This window comes from Drosophila yakuba, chromosome 3R, assembly GCF_016746365.2.
Source record: "Drosophila yakuba strain Tai18E2 chromosome 3R, Prin_Dyak_Tai18E2_2.1, whole genome shotgun sequence".
NCBI lineage: Eukaryota > Metazoa > Arthropoda > Insecta > Diptera > Drosophilidae > Drosophila > Drosophila yakuba.
The window spans coordinates 16,017,746-16,034,780 of NC_052530.2; the positions used below are offsets into that span (position 1 = coordinate 16,017,746).

At 43.1% G+C, this 17,035-nt stretch overlaps 5 protein-coding genes across 8 annotated transcripts; 3 read left to right on the forward strand and 2 right to left on the reverse strand.

Annotated features, from left to right (window-relative positions):
• The first annotated feature begins 91 nt into the window (after positions 1 to 91).
• On the forward strand, positions 92 to 1,238 carry LOC6537050 (putative SERF-like protein). The gene is made up of 3 exons (XM_002097579.4): positions 92 to 250; positions 580 to 685; positions 747 to 1,238. Exons 1-3 carry the CDS (start codon positions 244 to 246, stop codon positions 814 to 816), a joined length of 183 nt encoding a protein of 60 aa, XP_002097615.1. The 5' UTR covers positions 92 to 243; the 3' UTR covers positions 817 to 1,238.
• Positions 1,239 to 2,349: 1,111 nt separating this feature from the next.
• Positions 2,350 to 8,450, forward strand: LOC6537051 (lysosomal-associated transmembrane protein 4B). 2 transcript variants are annotated; one of them, XM_002097580.4, is made up of 4 exons: positions 2,350 to 2,566; positions 6,877 to 7,147; positions 7,210 to 7,363; positions 7,997 to 8,450. In XM_002097580.4, exons 2-4 carry the CDS (start codon positions 6,905 to 6,907, stop codon positions 8,095 to 8,097), a joined length of 498 nt encoding a protein of 165 aa, XP_002097616.1. In that variant the 5' UTR covers positions 2,350 to 2,566; positions 6,877 to 6,904; the 3' UTR covers positions 8,098 to 8,450. The 2 variants fall into 2 exon arrangements, with proteins under 2 accessions (XP_002097616.1, XP_039232024.1); XM_039376090.2 differs by having other exon boundaries at positions 6,881 to 7,147.
• Positions 8,423 to 9,703, reverse strand: LOC6537052 (mesencephalic astrocyte-derived neurotrophic factor homolog). The gene is made up of 4 exons (XM_002097581.3): positions 9,562 to 9,703; positions 9,364 to 9,488; positions 9,137 to 9,278; positions 8,423 to 8,817 (listed from the first exon to the last, which is right to left on the reverse strand). The coding sequence occupies exons 1-4, from the start codon at positions 9,647 to 9,649 to the stop codon at positions 8,651 to 8,653; spliced, it is 522 nt and encodes a 173-aa protein (XP_002097617.1). The 5' UTR covers positions 9,650 to 9,703; the 3' UTR covers positions 8,423 to 8,650.
• A 166-nt stretch (positions 9,704 to 9,869) lies between these two features.
• LOC6537053 lies at positions 9,870 to 13,569 on the forward strand. Of its 3 annotated transcripts, XM_002097582.4 has the most exons (4): positions 9,870 to 10,406; positions 11,645 to 11,799; positions 11,893 to 12,117; positions 13,171 to 13,569. In XM_002097582.4, exons 1-3 carry the CDS (start codon positions 10,303 to 10,305, stop codon positions 12,078 to 12,080), a joined length of 447 nt encoding a protein of 148 aa, XP_002097618.1. In that variant the 5' UTR covers positions 9,870 to 10,302; the 3' UTR covers positions 12,081 to 12,117; positions 13,171 to 13,569. The 3 variants fall into 3 exon arrangements, with proteins under 3 accessions (XP_002097618.1, XP_039232023.1, XP_015048087.1); XM_039376089.2 differs by having other exon boundaries at positions 11,645 to 12,117; positions 13,124 to 13,569; XM_015192601.3 differs by having other exon boundaries at positions 11,645 to 12,117.
• On the reverse strand, positions 13,283 to 16,850 carry LOC6537054 (transcription factor Sp2). Its single transcript, XM_002097583.4, has 5 exons — positions 16,592 to 16,850; positions 16,156 to 16,532; positions 14,244 to 16,100; positions 13,978 to 14,179; positions 13,283 to 13,918 (listed from the first exon to the last, which is right to left on the reverse strand). Exons 1-5 carry the CDS (start codon positions 16,742 to 16,744, stop codon positions 13,706 to 13,708), a joined length of 2,802 nt encoding a protein of 933 aa, XP_002097619.1. The 5' UTR covers positions 16,745 to 16,850; the 3' UTR covers positions 13,283 to 13,705.
• Positions 16,851 to 17,035: the final 185 nt, after the last annotated feature.

The following is a 17,035-nucleotide window of genomic DNA, read 5'->3' on the forward strand; positions in this document are numbered from 1 at the left end:
CATTTTGAGCTCACCAGTGCTGCCCATCGATTAACACGCGTTAGTGCGTTTGCGTATCTAACGCGTTAGTGCCTTTCAACTTTTGACACATCGCTCAATAAAAACAAATCAACTTCAACTGCCCGAAAAGCAGCAAGAATATTAAAAATACAGCGCTGAGCAACTAAAATTTACTAGTCCCAAAAACAAAATTGTAATCAAATTGCAGCTACTCCAGTCGAGAACCAAGAAGAAGCCTTAAAAATGACACGTAAGTAGGAGCATCGCGAAGCCATTTTGTTAATGGTGCACAATGTATTAAATATGTATGTAGATCCATATCTACTTGAATAAATAACAATTTAATGAGGATCATTTCCTGCGACATTCAAAATCCTAATCTCCGGAATCCGATATGGATTATCGTTTTTTCACTAAAAGGTAATCCTTGGCATTCGCATTAGAGTAGGCAAAAATCGATGGACGAGCAGAGGACATGTGAGCGCCTCTAACCTCTCATAGATTATGTAGATCACGCTTAGCACGCGCCACTAACCAGCTGTCACGTATTAACTAATTATAATATCACTAACTTACTAGGCGGCAACCAACGCGACCTGGCCCGCCAGAAGAACCAGAAGAAGCAGGCTGATTTGACCAAGGGAAAGCGAACTGATAACCTCACCGTGGAGCAGAGGAAGGCCAGGTGAGTAATCTACAACTCATATCCCATAGATATATTATTAATATACCACCCCGTACCCCAGGGACGCTGAGTTAATGCGAGAAAAGCAGAAAAAGAAGGAAGAGGCCGCTGCCGCGGGCACAAGCAAATAGTCAACCCACTGGCTTGTCCGAGATCCGGACTCCCGGATGCATTTCCGGACAGGTTAGGCTTATAGTCAGTCGTTCGTCAGCCAAGACCCCGATTCGCCCAAGGACCTAGGATAGTTGACCATGTGGTTAAATTGTACATGAAGCAACATACATAACACACGAGAATTGTATACATTTCAACGATCCACAACTGCGCTTAGATATTACCGGGCTGTACAGCACGTGACATAGCAATAGCAATAGCAAGTGCCACCCAAGGACTTCGATTCGGTTCCGGTTTTTGTTCTTTTTCGTTTGCAGTGCTGCTGTACGTTAATTAAGTAATCTTACATTTTATTTCTCCACCTACCTGACTAAATTATTTACTGTAATGTATATATATAAATTTTTAAATAAAACATAATATGCAGCCGCCAGAAAGACTCGATTATGTGTTATTGTGCTTGACGAAAATCGGTTGGTACCGAATATCAACTTTAACTAATGAATCCCTATTCTAGCAAATATGGGCGCCGAAGAGAGAGAGATACATAAAGATTGATAGTCCCAGAGCAATCCCTATAAGTATAACTCGAGAATGTGAAATATAAACCTTAGATCTTAAAAATCGGAGTATTAATAGGGCGCTGGACACCACCTACTAAGCTTCCTGACCCGATTTATGCATGCCCCAATAAGGCACATAATTCAACTCGACTCGTGCTAAAATTACCATACAATGGGAGATTTTTGGAAATTGCACGATTTGATAAATATGAAAGTAGCTGCATGCCAAAGCTTGGCCCACAAAACTCTCGCCTAGATGCCAATAAGTCGAATGCTAGCGTTTACCTTTTACAGAATAAATGACCAAAAACCTGGATACTAACGGTTGGCAGACGCACAGAGAAAAATAAGGTGTACAGTTCTTAACGTTGCATAAGAATCAATTTCCATTTATGTATATTTTGATTTAAGTTTAAGAAAAGGTTGAAACAACTCAAAATTTTGTGCAACTCTGGTAGTGGCATTTAAAATTGAACCACACCAAAAGCTTTGAATTTCTATGTGTTGGAATATATCAATTATTTTCTAAAATTATGCCTCAGTGCACTAACTTATTTATGTCCAATAAAGGCAGATGGGGTCATTGCGTGCGGATGTATCTGCGGCTGGAATCTCGAGCTTCTTCAACGCGGCAAAAACACGGATGTCGGGCCCAACTAAAGAGAACGTCCACTGATTTGTTTGGCTTGCCTAGTGCAATGCGCTGTAGAGGATCGCCCCACCATTGTTTGACCAAGTGCTTGATATCTTCATGCCGGAACAGCAGAGCAGCGAGGGCCATCCAATCGCCTAACTGGTTTCTGCTGTTTCTGTTTAGGAGAAAGCTCCTCGCCGGCCACACAAAAGCTGTCTTAACTAAAAACAGCGTCTAAGTTTTGAGAACTTTTCAGCCAGCTAGCCAGCCGAGAACGAGCGGAAAAATCAACAAACGCTCGCAGATGAGAAAAATCGCGATCGCGAGTCGGCTCTCACGCTGGCGGCAGCAGCCCGCGTTTTCAGTCGCTCCGTGAAACCCGCCGCACTCACATCGAAAACGCGCGTAAGTCGTCGGATTCAAATCGCCTCGAATCGCTACGCACTTGGAGACGAATATCAAATATATGAAAATAATTAATTACGAGGCTGCCGAATAAGCGGAATCAAATTGATTTCCCTCGACTGCATTTTGCAGTGACACCATCAAACCAAAAATAAATTAGAAAGTGTAAGTGAATATATGGCTGGCTGCCAGAAGACTGACATTATCAGCGGAGAAATGCAGGCAGTTGGCAGCCGATTGGGCGGATCGAGAGATCAATCGATCGCCGTCGCATGCAAATCGAGTGATAAACGATCGCCTCGAAATTGAAATAACAGGCGAGCAGCTGCCCCCGGAGGTGGATACATATGCATATGTGTGATCAAACAGAAGTGTTTCTCGGGGAAGGGCGGCGTGAGGAGTGGGAGGAGTAGGTAGCCCCCAGTAGCCATATACTCGTACCTATCTATACTATACAGCCAGTTACCCGACTTGAGGCGCGCTCGTCTGCCTTGCGCTTGTGTGTGCTTATTTATACAAAATATATTCACTGACCGATCAGTAATTTCAATATTCAAATGATCGCTTATAGCTGAACCCCGGACTTTTTACTTTTCTGAGCGCCCGCAAATACCGCGATCAAATTGAGAAACCGCATTAATAATCGCTGAACAATAATGCCACTGTTTGTTTGCATTTAGTGATCGCTGACCCAATTGGCTGAGAAAAAATATCTGAATGAAAACAGAGTCAGCCTGTTTGCTGCAGACATCGCGATCTATATAGGCGATGCACTCGGTGATGTCAGAATTGCGAACTGACATTGAAAGTCTGCGATCGCCGACAACCTGAAAGCCTTCTCCTTTGCCTTTTTGGGGGAATCTCAAGTTAAACACGTTGCGCGTTTAGGGATAAGCAGGCCATGCAGCACAGAGTTCAGGTGTGCGGGGGCGTATACGTAATATGCGCGTCTGGCACATATTTCAACTGAGCCACATTTTGGCTATTCGCCTCAGTCGCGAACCATAAAAATCACATCAAAGCCCCAAATGAAAGCGATGTTCATTGAATCTTAAGTGGCCACTCCTCCTGTGAAGTAATCATAAAGGGAAATAAACGGTCTTCAAGACAAAACCGTTTGTAAGTGCCCCATTTGGCAAAGTTCAGTGACGCGCATCCATTAAGAAGCAGTGAAAAATGAACAATGTGAAGGTTACTCAATTTACAAGGCAACAGATAACGCCACCAAAATTTATTTAACTAAAAAAACATTCTGACAGAGCAAACCAAGGCGTTCGCACACCTACGCCATATGAAATGGCACAGGGGCGTAGAATTCTCGACGAACAGGTGCTGAAAATCATAAGGTAGATTCCCACTCCTGAACCCAGACAGCCACTGATCAGAGATTGTGAGTGCTGTTCCAAAAGTTCCACTGCTTTTGTTGACTCTCTAGATTTCTAGATGCTCGCGACCTTGCGATCTATTAATAAGTGTTTCGTGTTTTTATATATGAATCATTTTGATGGGCGATCTCTTTATGAGTTAACTTTCGCCTTGCAGGGGAAACGAAAGCTCAAAATCCGAATGATCCTCAAAATTTGAGTTTTTGAACGCGTCCAATGTCGCGGCTTCATTGACCCTGAAAACTATAAAGTGTCGAAAGAACGAAAAGTATCTCGTGGATGCGCGCACATTTGTATCTTACATCTAAAAGACGCCGCTGCCACTAGTAATTACAAAATCTTGTTCGGCAAATGGAAACATCAAAGGCTGCAATTGAGTTTGCAGCTGCAACGGTTTTAATTGATTTATATGGCAAGTCGAGTATTGTGTTTAAACCCTAGGAAAAAAAAGCAATTTGACAAAAAATCAAAGACAAAAAATCAAGTGGGAGCTGGAATAGCAGAAATAAAGAAAAATAAATAAAACCTAAAAATGCCGCGTGCTTTGGACCTGTCAAATTTGGTAGAACGATTTCTACCGGTTTCAAGTGGACCTAAATAAATGAAAAAAAAACCGGACCTGGCCACTCAAGTGAGCTCCCACTTTCTGTCGAAGACTGTAGATTGAGCAATTTTCAGCCAGCCACATACAAAATGCCTTTGTCTTTTCGATATCTTTTGTGCCTGGCGCAAAAAGTAGCGCAGAAAAATGTCAAACTTAATTACGCGTTGAAGCGCAAACTAATTGTTGAGTGGTTTTGCGGGGTTTAGCGGGCAGCAGGGTCACAAAAGTTCGAACTGCGATAAAGTCGACAACAGCCAAAGCCGAGAATAATTGACTTTGGGTCCGCTTTGTGGCCCACGACAGCAGTTGATAGCCGCAAACCGTATAGTTTCTGTCAGATATAAAAGCTGGACACGCGCTCATTGCACACGAAAATTACCATTTACTTGGGGATTGAACCCATTTTCCACAAGCATATAGGCAATGGCAATTGAAATGATTTATATGGACAATATTTTCACTTCGCTGTACTAGACAAATGGGTCAGCATATGGTTAATGGGTTATGACAAATGATTACTTGGGTTCGTATAGCTTGAATTTCTAATTTAGCAGTGCAATGTTTATTGGTGATTGGTACTTCATATAAGAGATCTATTGTGTATGAATTAAGCCTTTATAATACAAATAATTTATAGACTGCGTTCTTGCTTCCACTTTCTAAAGCCCCTTTCTATTTAAAATAAATATAAAATATTGATATATTCCATGAAAAACCTCAAAAATGCAAGTTTTGGAAAGTGCTTTCCCAATGTCTCCTAATTTATTTGTCGACAAACTTTACCTTCCACCTAAACGGCAGCATCCGCCACACTTTTACTCCCACACCATCACACTTCAGACGCAAGGCACTCCATCAGTCTACGTGGTGCATTGCCAACTGCCCAGTTGCACTTGTCAAGTCAGAAGACTTTCCAAGTCTCAAAGCCCACGTCATGTGAAGGCACGAATTCCTCGGAAAGAGTCGCCCACGCCGTGGTTTGAACTTGACTCCATAAGCTGCGAGTCACGCCTATATGTACACATAGTAAAGTTATATTGAGACGAGCGGAAGTCAACGTCAGCATTAGATGAGTTCATTGCGAATATTAACGCCATTAAACGGATGAGTGGACTGATCGCTTCCATTTCGAGTTTGTTTACCCATTTCGCCTGATATAAAGAAGTCTCTAATAGTTCACCGAGGTCTTAAGTGCCTTAACTCTACTTCGTTTTGTTCTGCTAACCAGGTCAAAACAGCGATATCGCATAGCCGCAAAAAGTAACCCAAGATGTCTGAGTTGTAGAAACCAGACAAATGCTTTCTGGTCGGATCTGTATCCAATTGAGGTACCATTTATAAACAGACGCAAACGTGGAGATCGCCTGAGCGCAAAACCCGTGCGAAACGCGTGAAAACGGCATGTTAATGCGCCATATGTCCGGTTTATCAGCCCCGCCGCCAGTTTGTGACGAAACTATAAAAAAGTTTTTGAACTGCTGTACTTTGAAGAATGCGATGTGATCTTTGGCACGCTCCCTCTCCGCTGCCCCTGATAATTGCGCAAATTGTATAACACTTCTGTTGGCCAGATTGTTCGCATCTCTTCGCTGTGTTGTAGTTCGTTTGAGGTGTGAAACTCAACGGAAATGGGCCTAACATACAAGTGGTATCTGTATCTGTATCTGTATCTGTTGACTGAACTTTAGCTGTTTGCCCAAGGCATTTCTCAGGCGGCCTTTCTATAATGACTCTAAGCATTTCCATGTAAGACAAGACATTTTGGCGTGTGATTATCTCATCCAAGACAGCCGCGAGCCACATGTATACATCAGATATATCACATGGACATACAAGTGCCCGCATCCAATGGATGCAAACCAGCTGCAGCGGCATTTGCAAGTGCCAACATGCGCCACATCAATCTGCAGCCGGGTCCGAGGCACGTTAAGCGTTTGATTAATTTAATGACAATGCCCGGTGGCGCTATTTCTCTATCTGGATGGATGGGTGCAACCCAAAGATACCAGTTCCGTCGATCGTGTGCACACGCGCATGCACTTTTGATATAAGCTTTCCCAAACTCGGCGCATCCAGCTAATCTACTGCCATTCCAGGTTGAATCCCTAAAGGAATAACACGATTAACTAGTCATTCGTTTCGTTAATTTATTTGAAAGCTTCGATAAATATAAATCTTACGTCTTTCAAGTATTTCACGCTTTCTGCCCATTGTTTTCTTCGTTCCTTCTATTTTTAAAGCACATTTGTTTAATAAACATTTGAATTCGTCTGCTTGACGTCACAACTGGTCAAACTGTGGGATTTTAATGTTGCGGCATTGGTTGTTTTTACTTAGCAATAGTAGTTGGGCCTGTGGGCTTAGACCTAGAAGATTTTTTCTACCAAACACCGAGGGTTATAACCATCTGTGTTGTTATAACTTTAGGTTCTAATGATTTTAAAATGGCACTTAATATTGATGTTTGTATTTCCTACTCCTTTTAGCTAGTACTCATAATACAGACTTGCCAAAATGCCGAAGCCCCTTTTAAATTCGTGCTGTTTGTGCCAATCGACCCGGAATGGCTCCGTCATCTCGGGCATCCTGGCGATAGTCCTGTCGATCATTACCATTGTGGTGATCTTCACGACACGAGTGCACTTCAAGACGATAATCTTTGACTTCATCCCCAATGACATTGTGAAAATAATCCTAGTCATCAATTTGTGCATGACGATCTTGATATCGCTGCTCATGATCATAGGTGCGCTGAAGGTATGTACTTAGCTAATTTAACTAATTTAATTGAATTCAAGTAAAATTACTGCATATTCCAGCGGAACCACTATCTGATGGTCCCATGGGTGGTCCTCGGCATTATGATTGCCATCGGTCTGCTGATCTCCGTCATCTACACGGGCATCGTCTTCTTCATCGACGGCTACGTGCTGACTGGCGTCCTTTGGCTGATCTTCGGCCTAATTGTCTGCGGTAAGTGCATTCCCTCATGGGAGGTGGCAAATATGGGGTCTTGCTACTTCTCCATGTGCGGTTTTTAGCACCGGATGGCGGTTATTGCGAGCCGTTTTTAATTTATAGACGCATTTATCATGCCATGATTGCCCGTGTGTTGAAAGCAGAAGTGCCCCGGCGCCGCAAGCTAGAAGTTTTTGGAGGGGACTTGCCGGGTGGTGCAAGCAAATGAGGCGCAAAGTGGCTTGTTGAGGCCATTTGCTGAAATTACAGCGGCAGCACTTTGATATTAGAACTTATAAGGGAAACTACTCGAGACTTTAATAAGCTTATTTAGTTAATCAAAAATGAAAATTTTATTATTCAGTAGTATGTGTATGAAAGAACTAAGTGACAATATAAATCCTTCTGAGTTTTTTATATGATTTCCTAATTTTGAAGAATAATAACAAAACTATGAAAATAATTTCAACCAATTCTTTACCTGGCATTTATAAATTCATCACCGAGTTAAAAATATTTTCCGATGAGCGTACATTACATCGTGTGTACTGATAGCGTGTACAAAATCGGATGCCACATGTGTAGAATATGATTTTACAGCACACTTTTGCGCGCACTCGCATTAACCCATGTTCCTCCGTCTTTCAGCCATTATGACCTACTGCTGGTGCGTGGTCTATAGTGAATACGCCAACCTGTCTGAGGAGAACGAACGCGGTCGTTACAACAAGCAGCCGTACCGCCGCTAGGATCTCCAGGAGCACTATTCATCAGAAATTGCATTCTAGAAGCAGCCTTCAACACCCACACATCTTCATCCTAGCTTCTTATGTTCGTTTTTAGTGATTATGTCTAACTAATAATTTTAATTTAGTTGAGGCGAGCCAGCCCTTCGCTCACATCGAATTTACGCGGCCCGCGGCATTAAGTGCAATGGAATAATGTATTTAACATTTAAATAAAACTTTAATCCAGATATTATGTGAATTTCTGTTGTAATTTGTACGTAATACTTTTAATTGTGAGTGAGGAGTTCAAAAACCGAATATGAATAACAAAAATAAAAACAAACTGTTTATTTATCAACCGTTTTAGAGCACGAGGTCTTGTGTTTGTTTGTTGTTTTTTATTTCAAAATATAGGTTTTATCTTTAGGCATATATAGTTATATTCAATTCTCTCAAAGTCTATCAAAATTGTAAATTAACTAAAAATATGGATGTGTAGGGGGGCGTTTCATGTGGTTGTTGTTTTAGCTAAGTGGGCGTGTTCCATGTAACTACACAAGTAACTGACTGAGCTCTACAGCTCGCTACGCGAGTACTTGGGCTTCAGCTCCTCAATGCGCTTGATGAAGTCGCCCTTCTCCAGGCAACCGTCACAGCTCTCGTCCCAGTCGTTGAGGATTTTCTTCAGGTCGCGTACCTTCAGCTTCTTCAGGTCCACGCTGTTCAGATCGATTTGTTTCTCTGCAATGAAAACACTCGATGAGTAAAAGTTTATGGATGTATTTCTAGGCGAAGTGATAGATAATGTCAATATAAGGTTCTGTAAGACCATTGACCAATTCGATCTAATAATCAAAAACAGTTGCGTTCATTATACAAACAAGCTTAACTCATAAAATGTATAATAATTATGTAGTTACCATTTAATTAACAGAACATTTAAAATAATTTAAGTAGCTGTGATTTTTAAATGAACCAGAAATGCTTTCCATTTGTCAAGAAATGCTAGAAAGCCTACAGAACACTGTATGTTTGTATATATCCTAACTAAAATATTTACCATAACGAAGATCGCAGATTTGCGCGTCCTTCTTCTTCAGCTTCTCGCAGATCTTCTCTGCTGGCATGGACCAACTGAGGGGTTTGCTCAGCTCGTTGAGGATGCCCGTGGCGGATTCTTCCAGACCACCGAGGTAGTAGCACTGCGGAGAAACGCATACGTGTATAATTTTTCCCAAAGAAGAGGAAGTGGGGAAGGGGGGCGGCACTTGTTTGCCGGCTACTCACGAATCTGTGCTCCTTATTTTTCTGCGTTTTGCAGAACTTTTTGAAGGCCGTTTCGATCTGTTTGTAGTCCTTCTTGGTGGAGTCGTCCAGCGACTCTGCGAACCGCCTCACTGTCTTGACGCAAACTGCGGAACGAATGAATGGAGCCCGGTGAAAATCTGTTCCAGAACATCTCAATCACTTACGTGGCCAACCTACCTTCGCAGTCCTCCTCTTTCAGGGCCAGAGACGTTTGGACCAACGTCGCCAGGAAGCCGATCACTACCACCATGTACCACGTCTTCATTTTGTTATTACCACGACTGTGTTTGAGCGTACTTTAATTAACTAAACTTAGTTCTCTGCCTGCGATTTGATTTTGTGCCCGAATTGTTAGCGTTAGGTGGCCGTAGATATGGGTGTTCAGCGATAGGCCAGGCATCGATAAAAGTACTCATTTATCGGCGCGGCAGCGCCACGTTTTCAAATTTGGAAGCCCCTTATGTGGTCATACTATTTCTGAAATGGAGGTATTTTGGGTCCGGAATTTACTGCCTAGCAGGTGTGGGGGATCACTCAGCTGCTCCGTTTTCCCCATAGGCATTCCTCCACAGTTTTCAATCACGCGCGAAGGCGAACGGAACTGCGCGTTTGCGAATTATTTAAAGGTGTTAAAGCTGAACAAATATGCTCGAAAGCACTTTGCCCGTGACGTCGTCGTGGACTTAAATCCTCTTCGAGTTCCCTTAAAATAGCCCTGTTTCTGTGTAACCGCTAACAGTTTTGACCAAGTCGGCAAAGTGCTAACTACTCCCCCGGGTATTCGGAGTCGGAGTTATTGTAACCGTTGGCAACTGCCACAGCGAATGCATTTAAAATTATCCGGATATAATTTGCAATTACAAACCTTGCTAAAAATAAAACAGAAAGCACGACGAACATCGTAATTCAACGTTCAAAATGCCTGATGTAAAGTTCTTTGCCGTTCTGCCCACCAATGCCAGTTCCTCGGATCGAGTCACACGGCTGTCCATCAGCGGCAACCTGCTCCAGGATCCGCAGCAGTAAGTTCTTTGATATTTGGAAATTATATTCCGAGAACTTTAAGAAAATCGATTAGCCACTTCCCGCAAACTGAAGTGAGGAAATTGCCTCTTTGCGTGCTGAAAATATACACGTTAAAATCGTTTACGTATGCGACCCGATTAGACGCAATGCCCCACAAAACTCTCGAACGATTTATGGTGCACACATGAAAAACATACAAATGGGCTATAAAATTTAAATAATTTATGCTTCTTCTGCCAGGTGCCTTTTTTTTTAGTTTAAAAATTCGAAAGATCTCTTCTAAGTTTATGATCTATTAGGGCGATAGGGTAGGTGATGATGGGGCCATAAAACAATCTTTGCCAGATGTATACGTAGTCGTCTGGTTTTACTGTATCAATTCCGCCATATATGACATCACCAGACTTAAATTAAATCAGACACGCGCTGAAGATGCCGGCTACGAAGAAAACAACAAAGCAGTGGGATGGAAAAGAAGAATACCATGAATTATGTATGTTAGAGGGCGGGACATTGGTTAGCCAGCTTATGAATGAATGGCCAAATTATCTCAATTAATCAGAACCAACAGTTACATCACTCAAGAATCCGGGTTCCTAATTGAACAATTTCCACGCAATTGATAGCTCAAGACCATGATTTTCTTATCTGTTTTTCAGATCGATAAGGTGCTACTGATAGCTTCCTAAATGTGTCATAAAAATTTTCTTGACACTAGTAGTTCTTGTACTTAGAGAAGGGGATATTTTACTGGAACTTCCATAGCTTGACTAACAACGAAACGTTGAAAATTCCAATTCCTTGAATGCGCTGCACGTTTTCGCGCCAACTCACAGTCACTACTAATGTCTGGGAGCTCCGGTACCCAAAAAAGAAAAAACTCGCCAAACTAGCATGTGGATTTCAAACAATTATGATGACTAAGCGCTTGAAAAGGGGGGTCAAAAATTAAAATAACGACGTCATTAGCACCAATATGTGATAAGTTATACCGCTTTGAAGGGGAGGGCTATTACCTGATTTTATTTAATATAAAATATGCACATTATTGTTGCTTAGTTCATTCACACTTCCCAATCGTCGCCATACATTGTGTGAATAATGTTGCTAGGCGCGTAACAAGTTAATTCTTATGCATTAATAGACTTTAAAATAAGTGTAGTTTCGTGATTAGCACCTAAGTGAGATATAGACACCAGATTTTCTAATATGCATATGCTTATCTCCGCCACAGATTCTCGGTGAACTTTGTCAACAGTCCGGACTGCACGGACAACATCACATACCACTTCAAGGTGGTTATCCCCACACAGACGATTATCGAGAACTACAAGCGGAACGGCGAGTGGAGCAGCCTACACCAGGAGAAGTACCTGAACATCTTCGACGGTACAGGAGCTAGCGATAAGAATCCCAATAAGACAGAGAGCTTTGCCCGCATTATAACCGAAATTGACGAGGCGCTCCAACTTTCATCCACAGAGTCCTCATTTTGCCTTGAGTTCGCCTTCGACTACGAAAATTCCATGATGCGGGTGTACCAGGGTAGGGATACGGGCCACAATTTCATAACCGAGTACGAGACCCTCTTCTCCCTGTCCGACATCCAGGCGGTACAGGTGTGGGGCGATGTACAGAAGGTCAACCAGTTTGCCCTCAGCTACAACTGATAGGGAGGAAATCCCCCAAGATCCCATGATCCCCAAGGTAGCCCCCAATGTTCTCTTTTTTAATGCACTCTTCAATCGCATAGATTCAAGTTCGGTGGCGGGCGTTCTTAGTTCTAACACCGCACGTCCTTAATTCCCTCACCTGTACTTATAATTAATTTGTTGGTCCGCACCCATCTACATTATTTTGCTGTAGTAGCAAATCGCTTTCACTCCTTCGTTGGCCAATGCGTTGAGTTCATTATCATTTGACCACAAGTTCTTGTTGATCGTGGCTTTAGAAAACTTTTCCTATCAATCATGGTGCTTCTGTAACAGTATTAAAAAAAATTTATTTATTTGGCAAAAAGCTCTAAAATGTAATTCCTTATATTCTATATTATTTATTTACAACTCTGAAAATACTCCACATTTTATTTGCAGAATTTTGAATTTAAGATCTGTTTCATTCAACATTATGTAATAGTGATTCCATAGTATCTACTGCTTTTTGAAGTACATATATCTTTATGATGCCGTCAGAGTTTGATAATACTTTAGTGTTTGATAAACCAAATTATCATTAACAAACCACACATTCACGGACTACATATGTATATGTCAGTCACATATCACTCACCTTGGTGCTTTCTCGATATTTTATGACGTTACTATGGCTTTGCTATGTCCTTTTGTTATCCTATGCAGTTGCTATTTGTTTCTTCGTTTGTAGTTATTAGCAATCGTATTTCTAAGGCCAAAGAATTTTATGTATAATACACCTTGAGTTTCTGTTTCTGCCCTTTCTGAAGTCTTCCATTCAGATTGTAAACTTAGGTGTAAGTTTTTCCTGTAATATCTATACAGACCACGACAAGTATTAAAAACCGCCTGACAAGTGCATTTTCCACAATTAAATGCGTAAACACAAAAATTCATTGGAATTGGTATTCTTTAATGCTAATAAATTTGGATTCGGAAACTGACGGGAAACGTGCTTGCATTTGTTTTTCGTTTGTTTGCATGGTAGATTTAGAATTACGAGCTTTTCGAAAATCTTTCAGAAATCTGGCCGACCTTTGGATTAACCGTCTGATATTCATACTTTCAGCGGGAAGAGTCTTACCAAAAATATTCGCGTAAACATTGGGGTCTGCCATCTGCTTTATAGCGCCACAAAACTGAAGGCTCCTTTGCAATACCAAACGAAATACACATTAAATTTGTTTGCCATAAATTACACATTATATTTATTTTTGCAATGGAATCATTATCATCACCCAAAAAAGGTATTTTACCATTGTTTACAGCTTGTACATACATAATAGATACACAGATATTTACAATGCCTTACAATTATCCTTAAAATAGGAATCTTTACACAAACGCTCTAGGGACTTATGCTAATAAAACTTTTGCGATTTACTGATAAATAGAATAACACATATAAAACCAAAATAAATTAAGAAAATAAATGAAACGTGAAAACGCGCTTCAAATTTGTTATAAATAATATTGCACAAAATAAGTCGGAGGTAAACTAATCGACAACTAAACAATAAAAGGAACTGGCGAGCAGATGGTGGAATAGACCGCGGACTAGGATACGAGGTAAGGTGGAGTCACTCTTCGAGCTTATCTTGTAATTACTTTGCGGCTGGCGCGCTGGGATTCTGGAACTGAGAAAAGCCCAGCTGCACGTAATTAGCCAGAGATGCGGAGTCGGGAGCTTGTGTGATCGTAATTGTGTTTCCGGCCAGATCCTGGGTAGTCACAACATGCATTACCTGGGCCGGCTGCTGCTGTGCTTGCGTCTGCTGAGGCTGCTGAGCAGACCGTTGTTTGATTTCGAAAACCGCCTTGGATGTAATGTGAAGGCGAATTAGATACTGTTATGTGAGCGGAATTACGGACTTACCTTATTAGGGACCTGACCATTGCTACGGACTTGAGTTATCGCAGGTGCTGCCGCAGGCGGGACTGTTGCACCCGGAGCCGCGCTTTCCGGTCGAGTTTTCTTATGCATCTCCCGATGCTTCTCATAGTGCAACTTCGTTGCAAAGTTTTTATTACAAACATCGCAGCAGTAGAGCGTTTCGGTTGCCGTTTGCGTGTGTATTCTGTTAAAAATAGATATTTTGGGAACTCTATTTAATTTAAAGCAAAATATACAAAAGTACTTACCGCTTATGCTTATTAAGGTTATCCTTTCGCGAGAAGGGCTTTTTGCACACCTCACACGTGTACATCTTTTGTCCAGAATGGGATATCAAGTGCCGAGACAGGTGTTCTTTGCGGCTGAAGGTCTTGTCGCAACCTTCTTCCGAACACTTAAAGGGTCGCAGCCCCGCGTGCAGTTTAACATGCTGGGTGAGGTGTTCTTTCTTCTTAAATTCGCGTTTGCAGGTAGGGCATATAAGGCCAGAAGTTGTGGGCGTCAACAACGCTTCGTTTGCAGAGGTGGTCGCATTCTGTCCTTCCTGCTGTGGAGAAGGAAGAATCTGCTGCGGTCGCGCTGCTTTAACTTTCTGCGCTAAAGTGTCCTGGTTCTCAGGTGGTTTGCGTACGATCTTCTTGTGCTGCGCCGCCAACGGAGGAGGTTGTGCTTGGCTTAGGGCGGGAACGGACAAAGGAATCGGCTGTGAAGCAGAAGCTGGCGCTGCAGTAGAAGGTTTACTTTGTGGCTTTGGCGCTGTTTGCATTGAGATTCGACTGATTGTAATATTCTGTTTGTTCAGCATGGGCAGTTTCGCGGGATTGGATGTCTGAGCTGGTGCTGGCAACGTTGCAGGCTGCTTGGACACCTTGGTGATCGTTGTATTCGAGGAGAGCCGCTGCATGGCAACCTGATTGGCTGATGTCGCTGTCGGGGCGCCTGAAACAGAGAGTCCTGCGGTCTGCTGTTGCTTCACCTGGGTTTGTGGCCTTGCCTGGGTCGGCAATCGCTTGAGTTCGTTGGTGGACAAACCACTGCTACCACCTGAGGGCGAGGCCAAATTAGTTTTGCTCTTTGGCGATGGCATCTGTTTTTGCTTTGGTGAAGGTGTCTTAAAAGTTGGGGGGTCCTTGCTGCTAGTGGGAGTGGTTGGAGTTGTTGGAATGTTGGTCACATTCCTTATCACCAACTGTGAATTGTTGGTGCTTGCATGTGGAGATCTAATGATTTGCTGAGAGGTCACTTGCGCCGTATTTGGCAGTTGGGTAAGCTGTTGTTGCTGTTGAATCTGCTGAGGGGGCGGTGGCTGCGGCGCCAGAAATTGGTTTTGCGTCACAGTCGTGCCCTGGAAGTTGCTTCCTGCATTACCCAGCGTCTGTGGTGTCAATTGCAGAGTAGCCGGAATAGATGTTGGTGTCAGCTGCATGATTGGCTGGCCATCGGCAGTGGCCAGCTGAGGCTGAAGTTTCATTTGTACCTGGTATGTCGTGGGCAGGACTAGGTTCTTGGTGTCTATGTGCGCCACGATTTGCTGGTCCGAATTCTCGTCCCGAATTGTGATGGGAAGAAAGCACTTGTTTGGTGATAGCAGGTTGTTAGTAGACTGGGGACCCGCCAGGCTTGAGAGTAGGGCAGCAGCGTTTAACTGCGTCTGGGCAGGAACTGCCCCTGCTGTTGCCACTCCTCCGCCACCGGGCATCAACTGCAGCTGTATTTGCGGCTGACTGCCACCGAATTGCGGAATCGATGTGGTGAAATGGGGCGTTGTGGGCGAAGAGAGCACAAAGTTTAACTTTGGCTTTTTGCTGTCGCCAGAACCAGAGGCATCATCCTGGGCGACAGAGTACTGAGTGGTAGCCTGTAACTGATTCGTCAGTTGCTGTAGCTGCTGCTGAAGCTGAATTTGTTGAAGCTGTTGCCACAGAGGCTGCAGTTGCTCGCCTAGCTGGGGTTGTAACTGCAACTGAGTAGGGTTTACTGTGGGTGTTACCGTCTGCGACTGCAAAGAATGTTGTAGCTGGGGCTTGGCAGGTGAAATGGGCTCCTTCTTCCCCAGCGGCGTTATCTTGATGTCTGGCTTGTGGCGTATAAACTCTTCCAAAACACTGAGTGAATAGAAAGATATAGAGATAATCATCATGAAAGTGATTTTCCACTTACGTCTGTCTTTCGCTTTTTATTTGAACTTCCGGAATAGATTGATGCTGCTGCTGCTGTACTCCATTGTCCATCGTAATCGTGTACTGCTGCTGGGGCTGAAGGTTTACCGCCTGGATGATGCTGTTCAAGAGATTTCCGGACTGCTGAGCTCCATTAGCAATTGCTGGAGCTGCCTGCGCCACGCTAAGGCTCTTCCCAGTTTCATCGACCGCATCCCGAATGTATAACTTGTCGCTGCTCGGCGCCGGGCGGATATTGAGACAGTTGTTTAGCATGGTCTGTGAGTTACGGCAAGTGGCGCGAAGTCCGTGGATCTGCTCCACCAACTGCACGCACTGGGCGCACACCACCTTGGGCAAGCGATCCTTTTCATCGATCTGCAAGAAGTATGGTTCTGTTAGCCTAAAGTAATGCGAGGTGAGTACACAAAAATGACCTGCAGTGAGAGGCACTCGAAGATCTTGTTGCTTAGATTCTTGGCGCGTCCCTCGGGTGAGTAGATGTTCGTTTTGTGATCGCTGCTGTCCGTGCAGATGCGGCACAGGTCGTAGTAGTTAATACAGCGAACGTTGTTTCCGGCCGCAGCCATTTTCCCGGTGGCTCAGTGGTTTTCGAAGTGCTATTTATGTTTGCTGTATTGCACATGCAAATATTTGTTGTCTTTTCTTCGTCTGAACGACGCTTAGTGGTGACACTGCTAGTACATTGCAGCTCGGGGTGATTGGCGATAACTATCGGCTAATGATAATATATGTTAGGCTAAAAACAACAAGATTTTATCCCAGCTTTAAAACCTTTAGCCCCAAAACTGCGCATTTAATACATGTTTTGTGACCGTCAAACGCAAAACTTCAAAACTTATTGCCTTTGAAGCTTAATA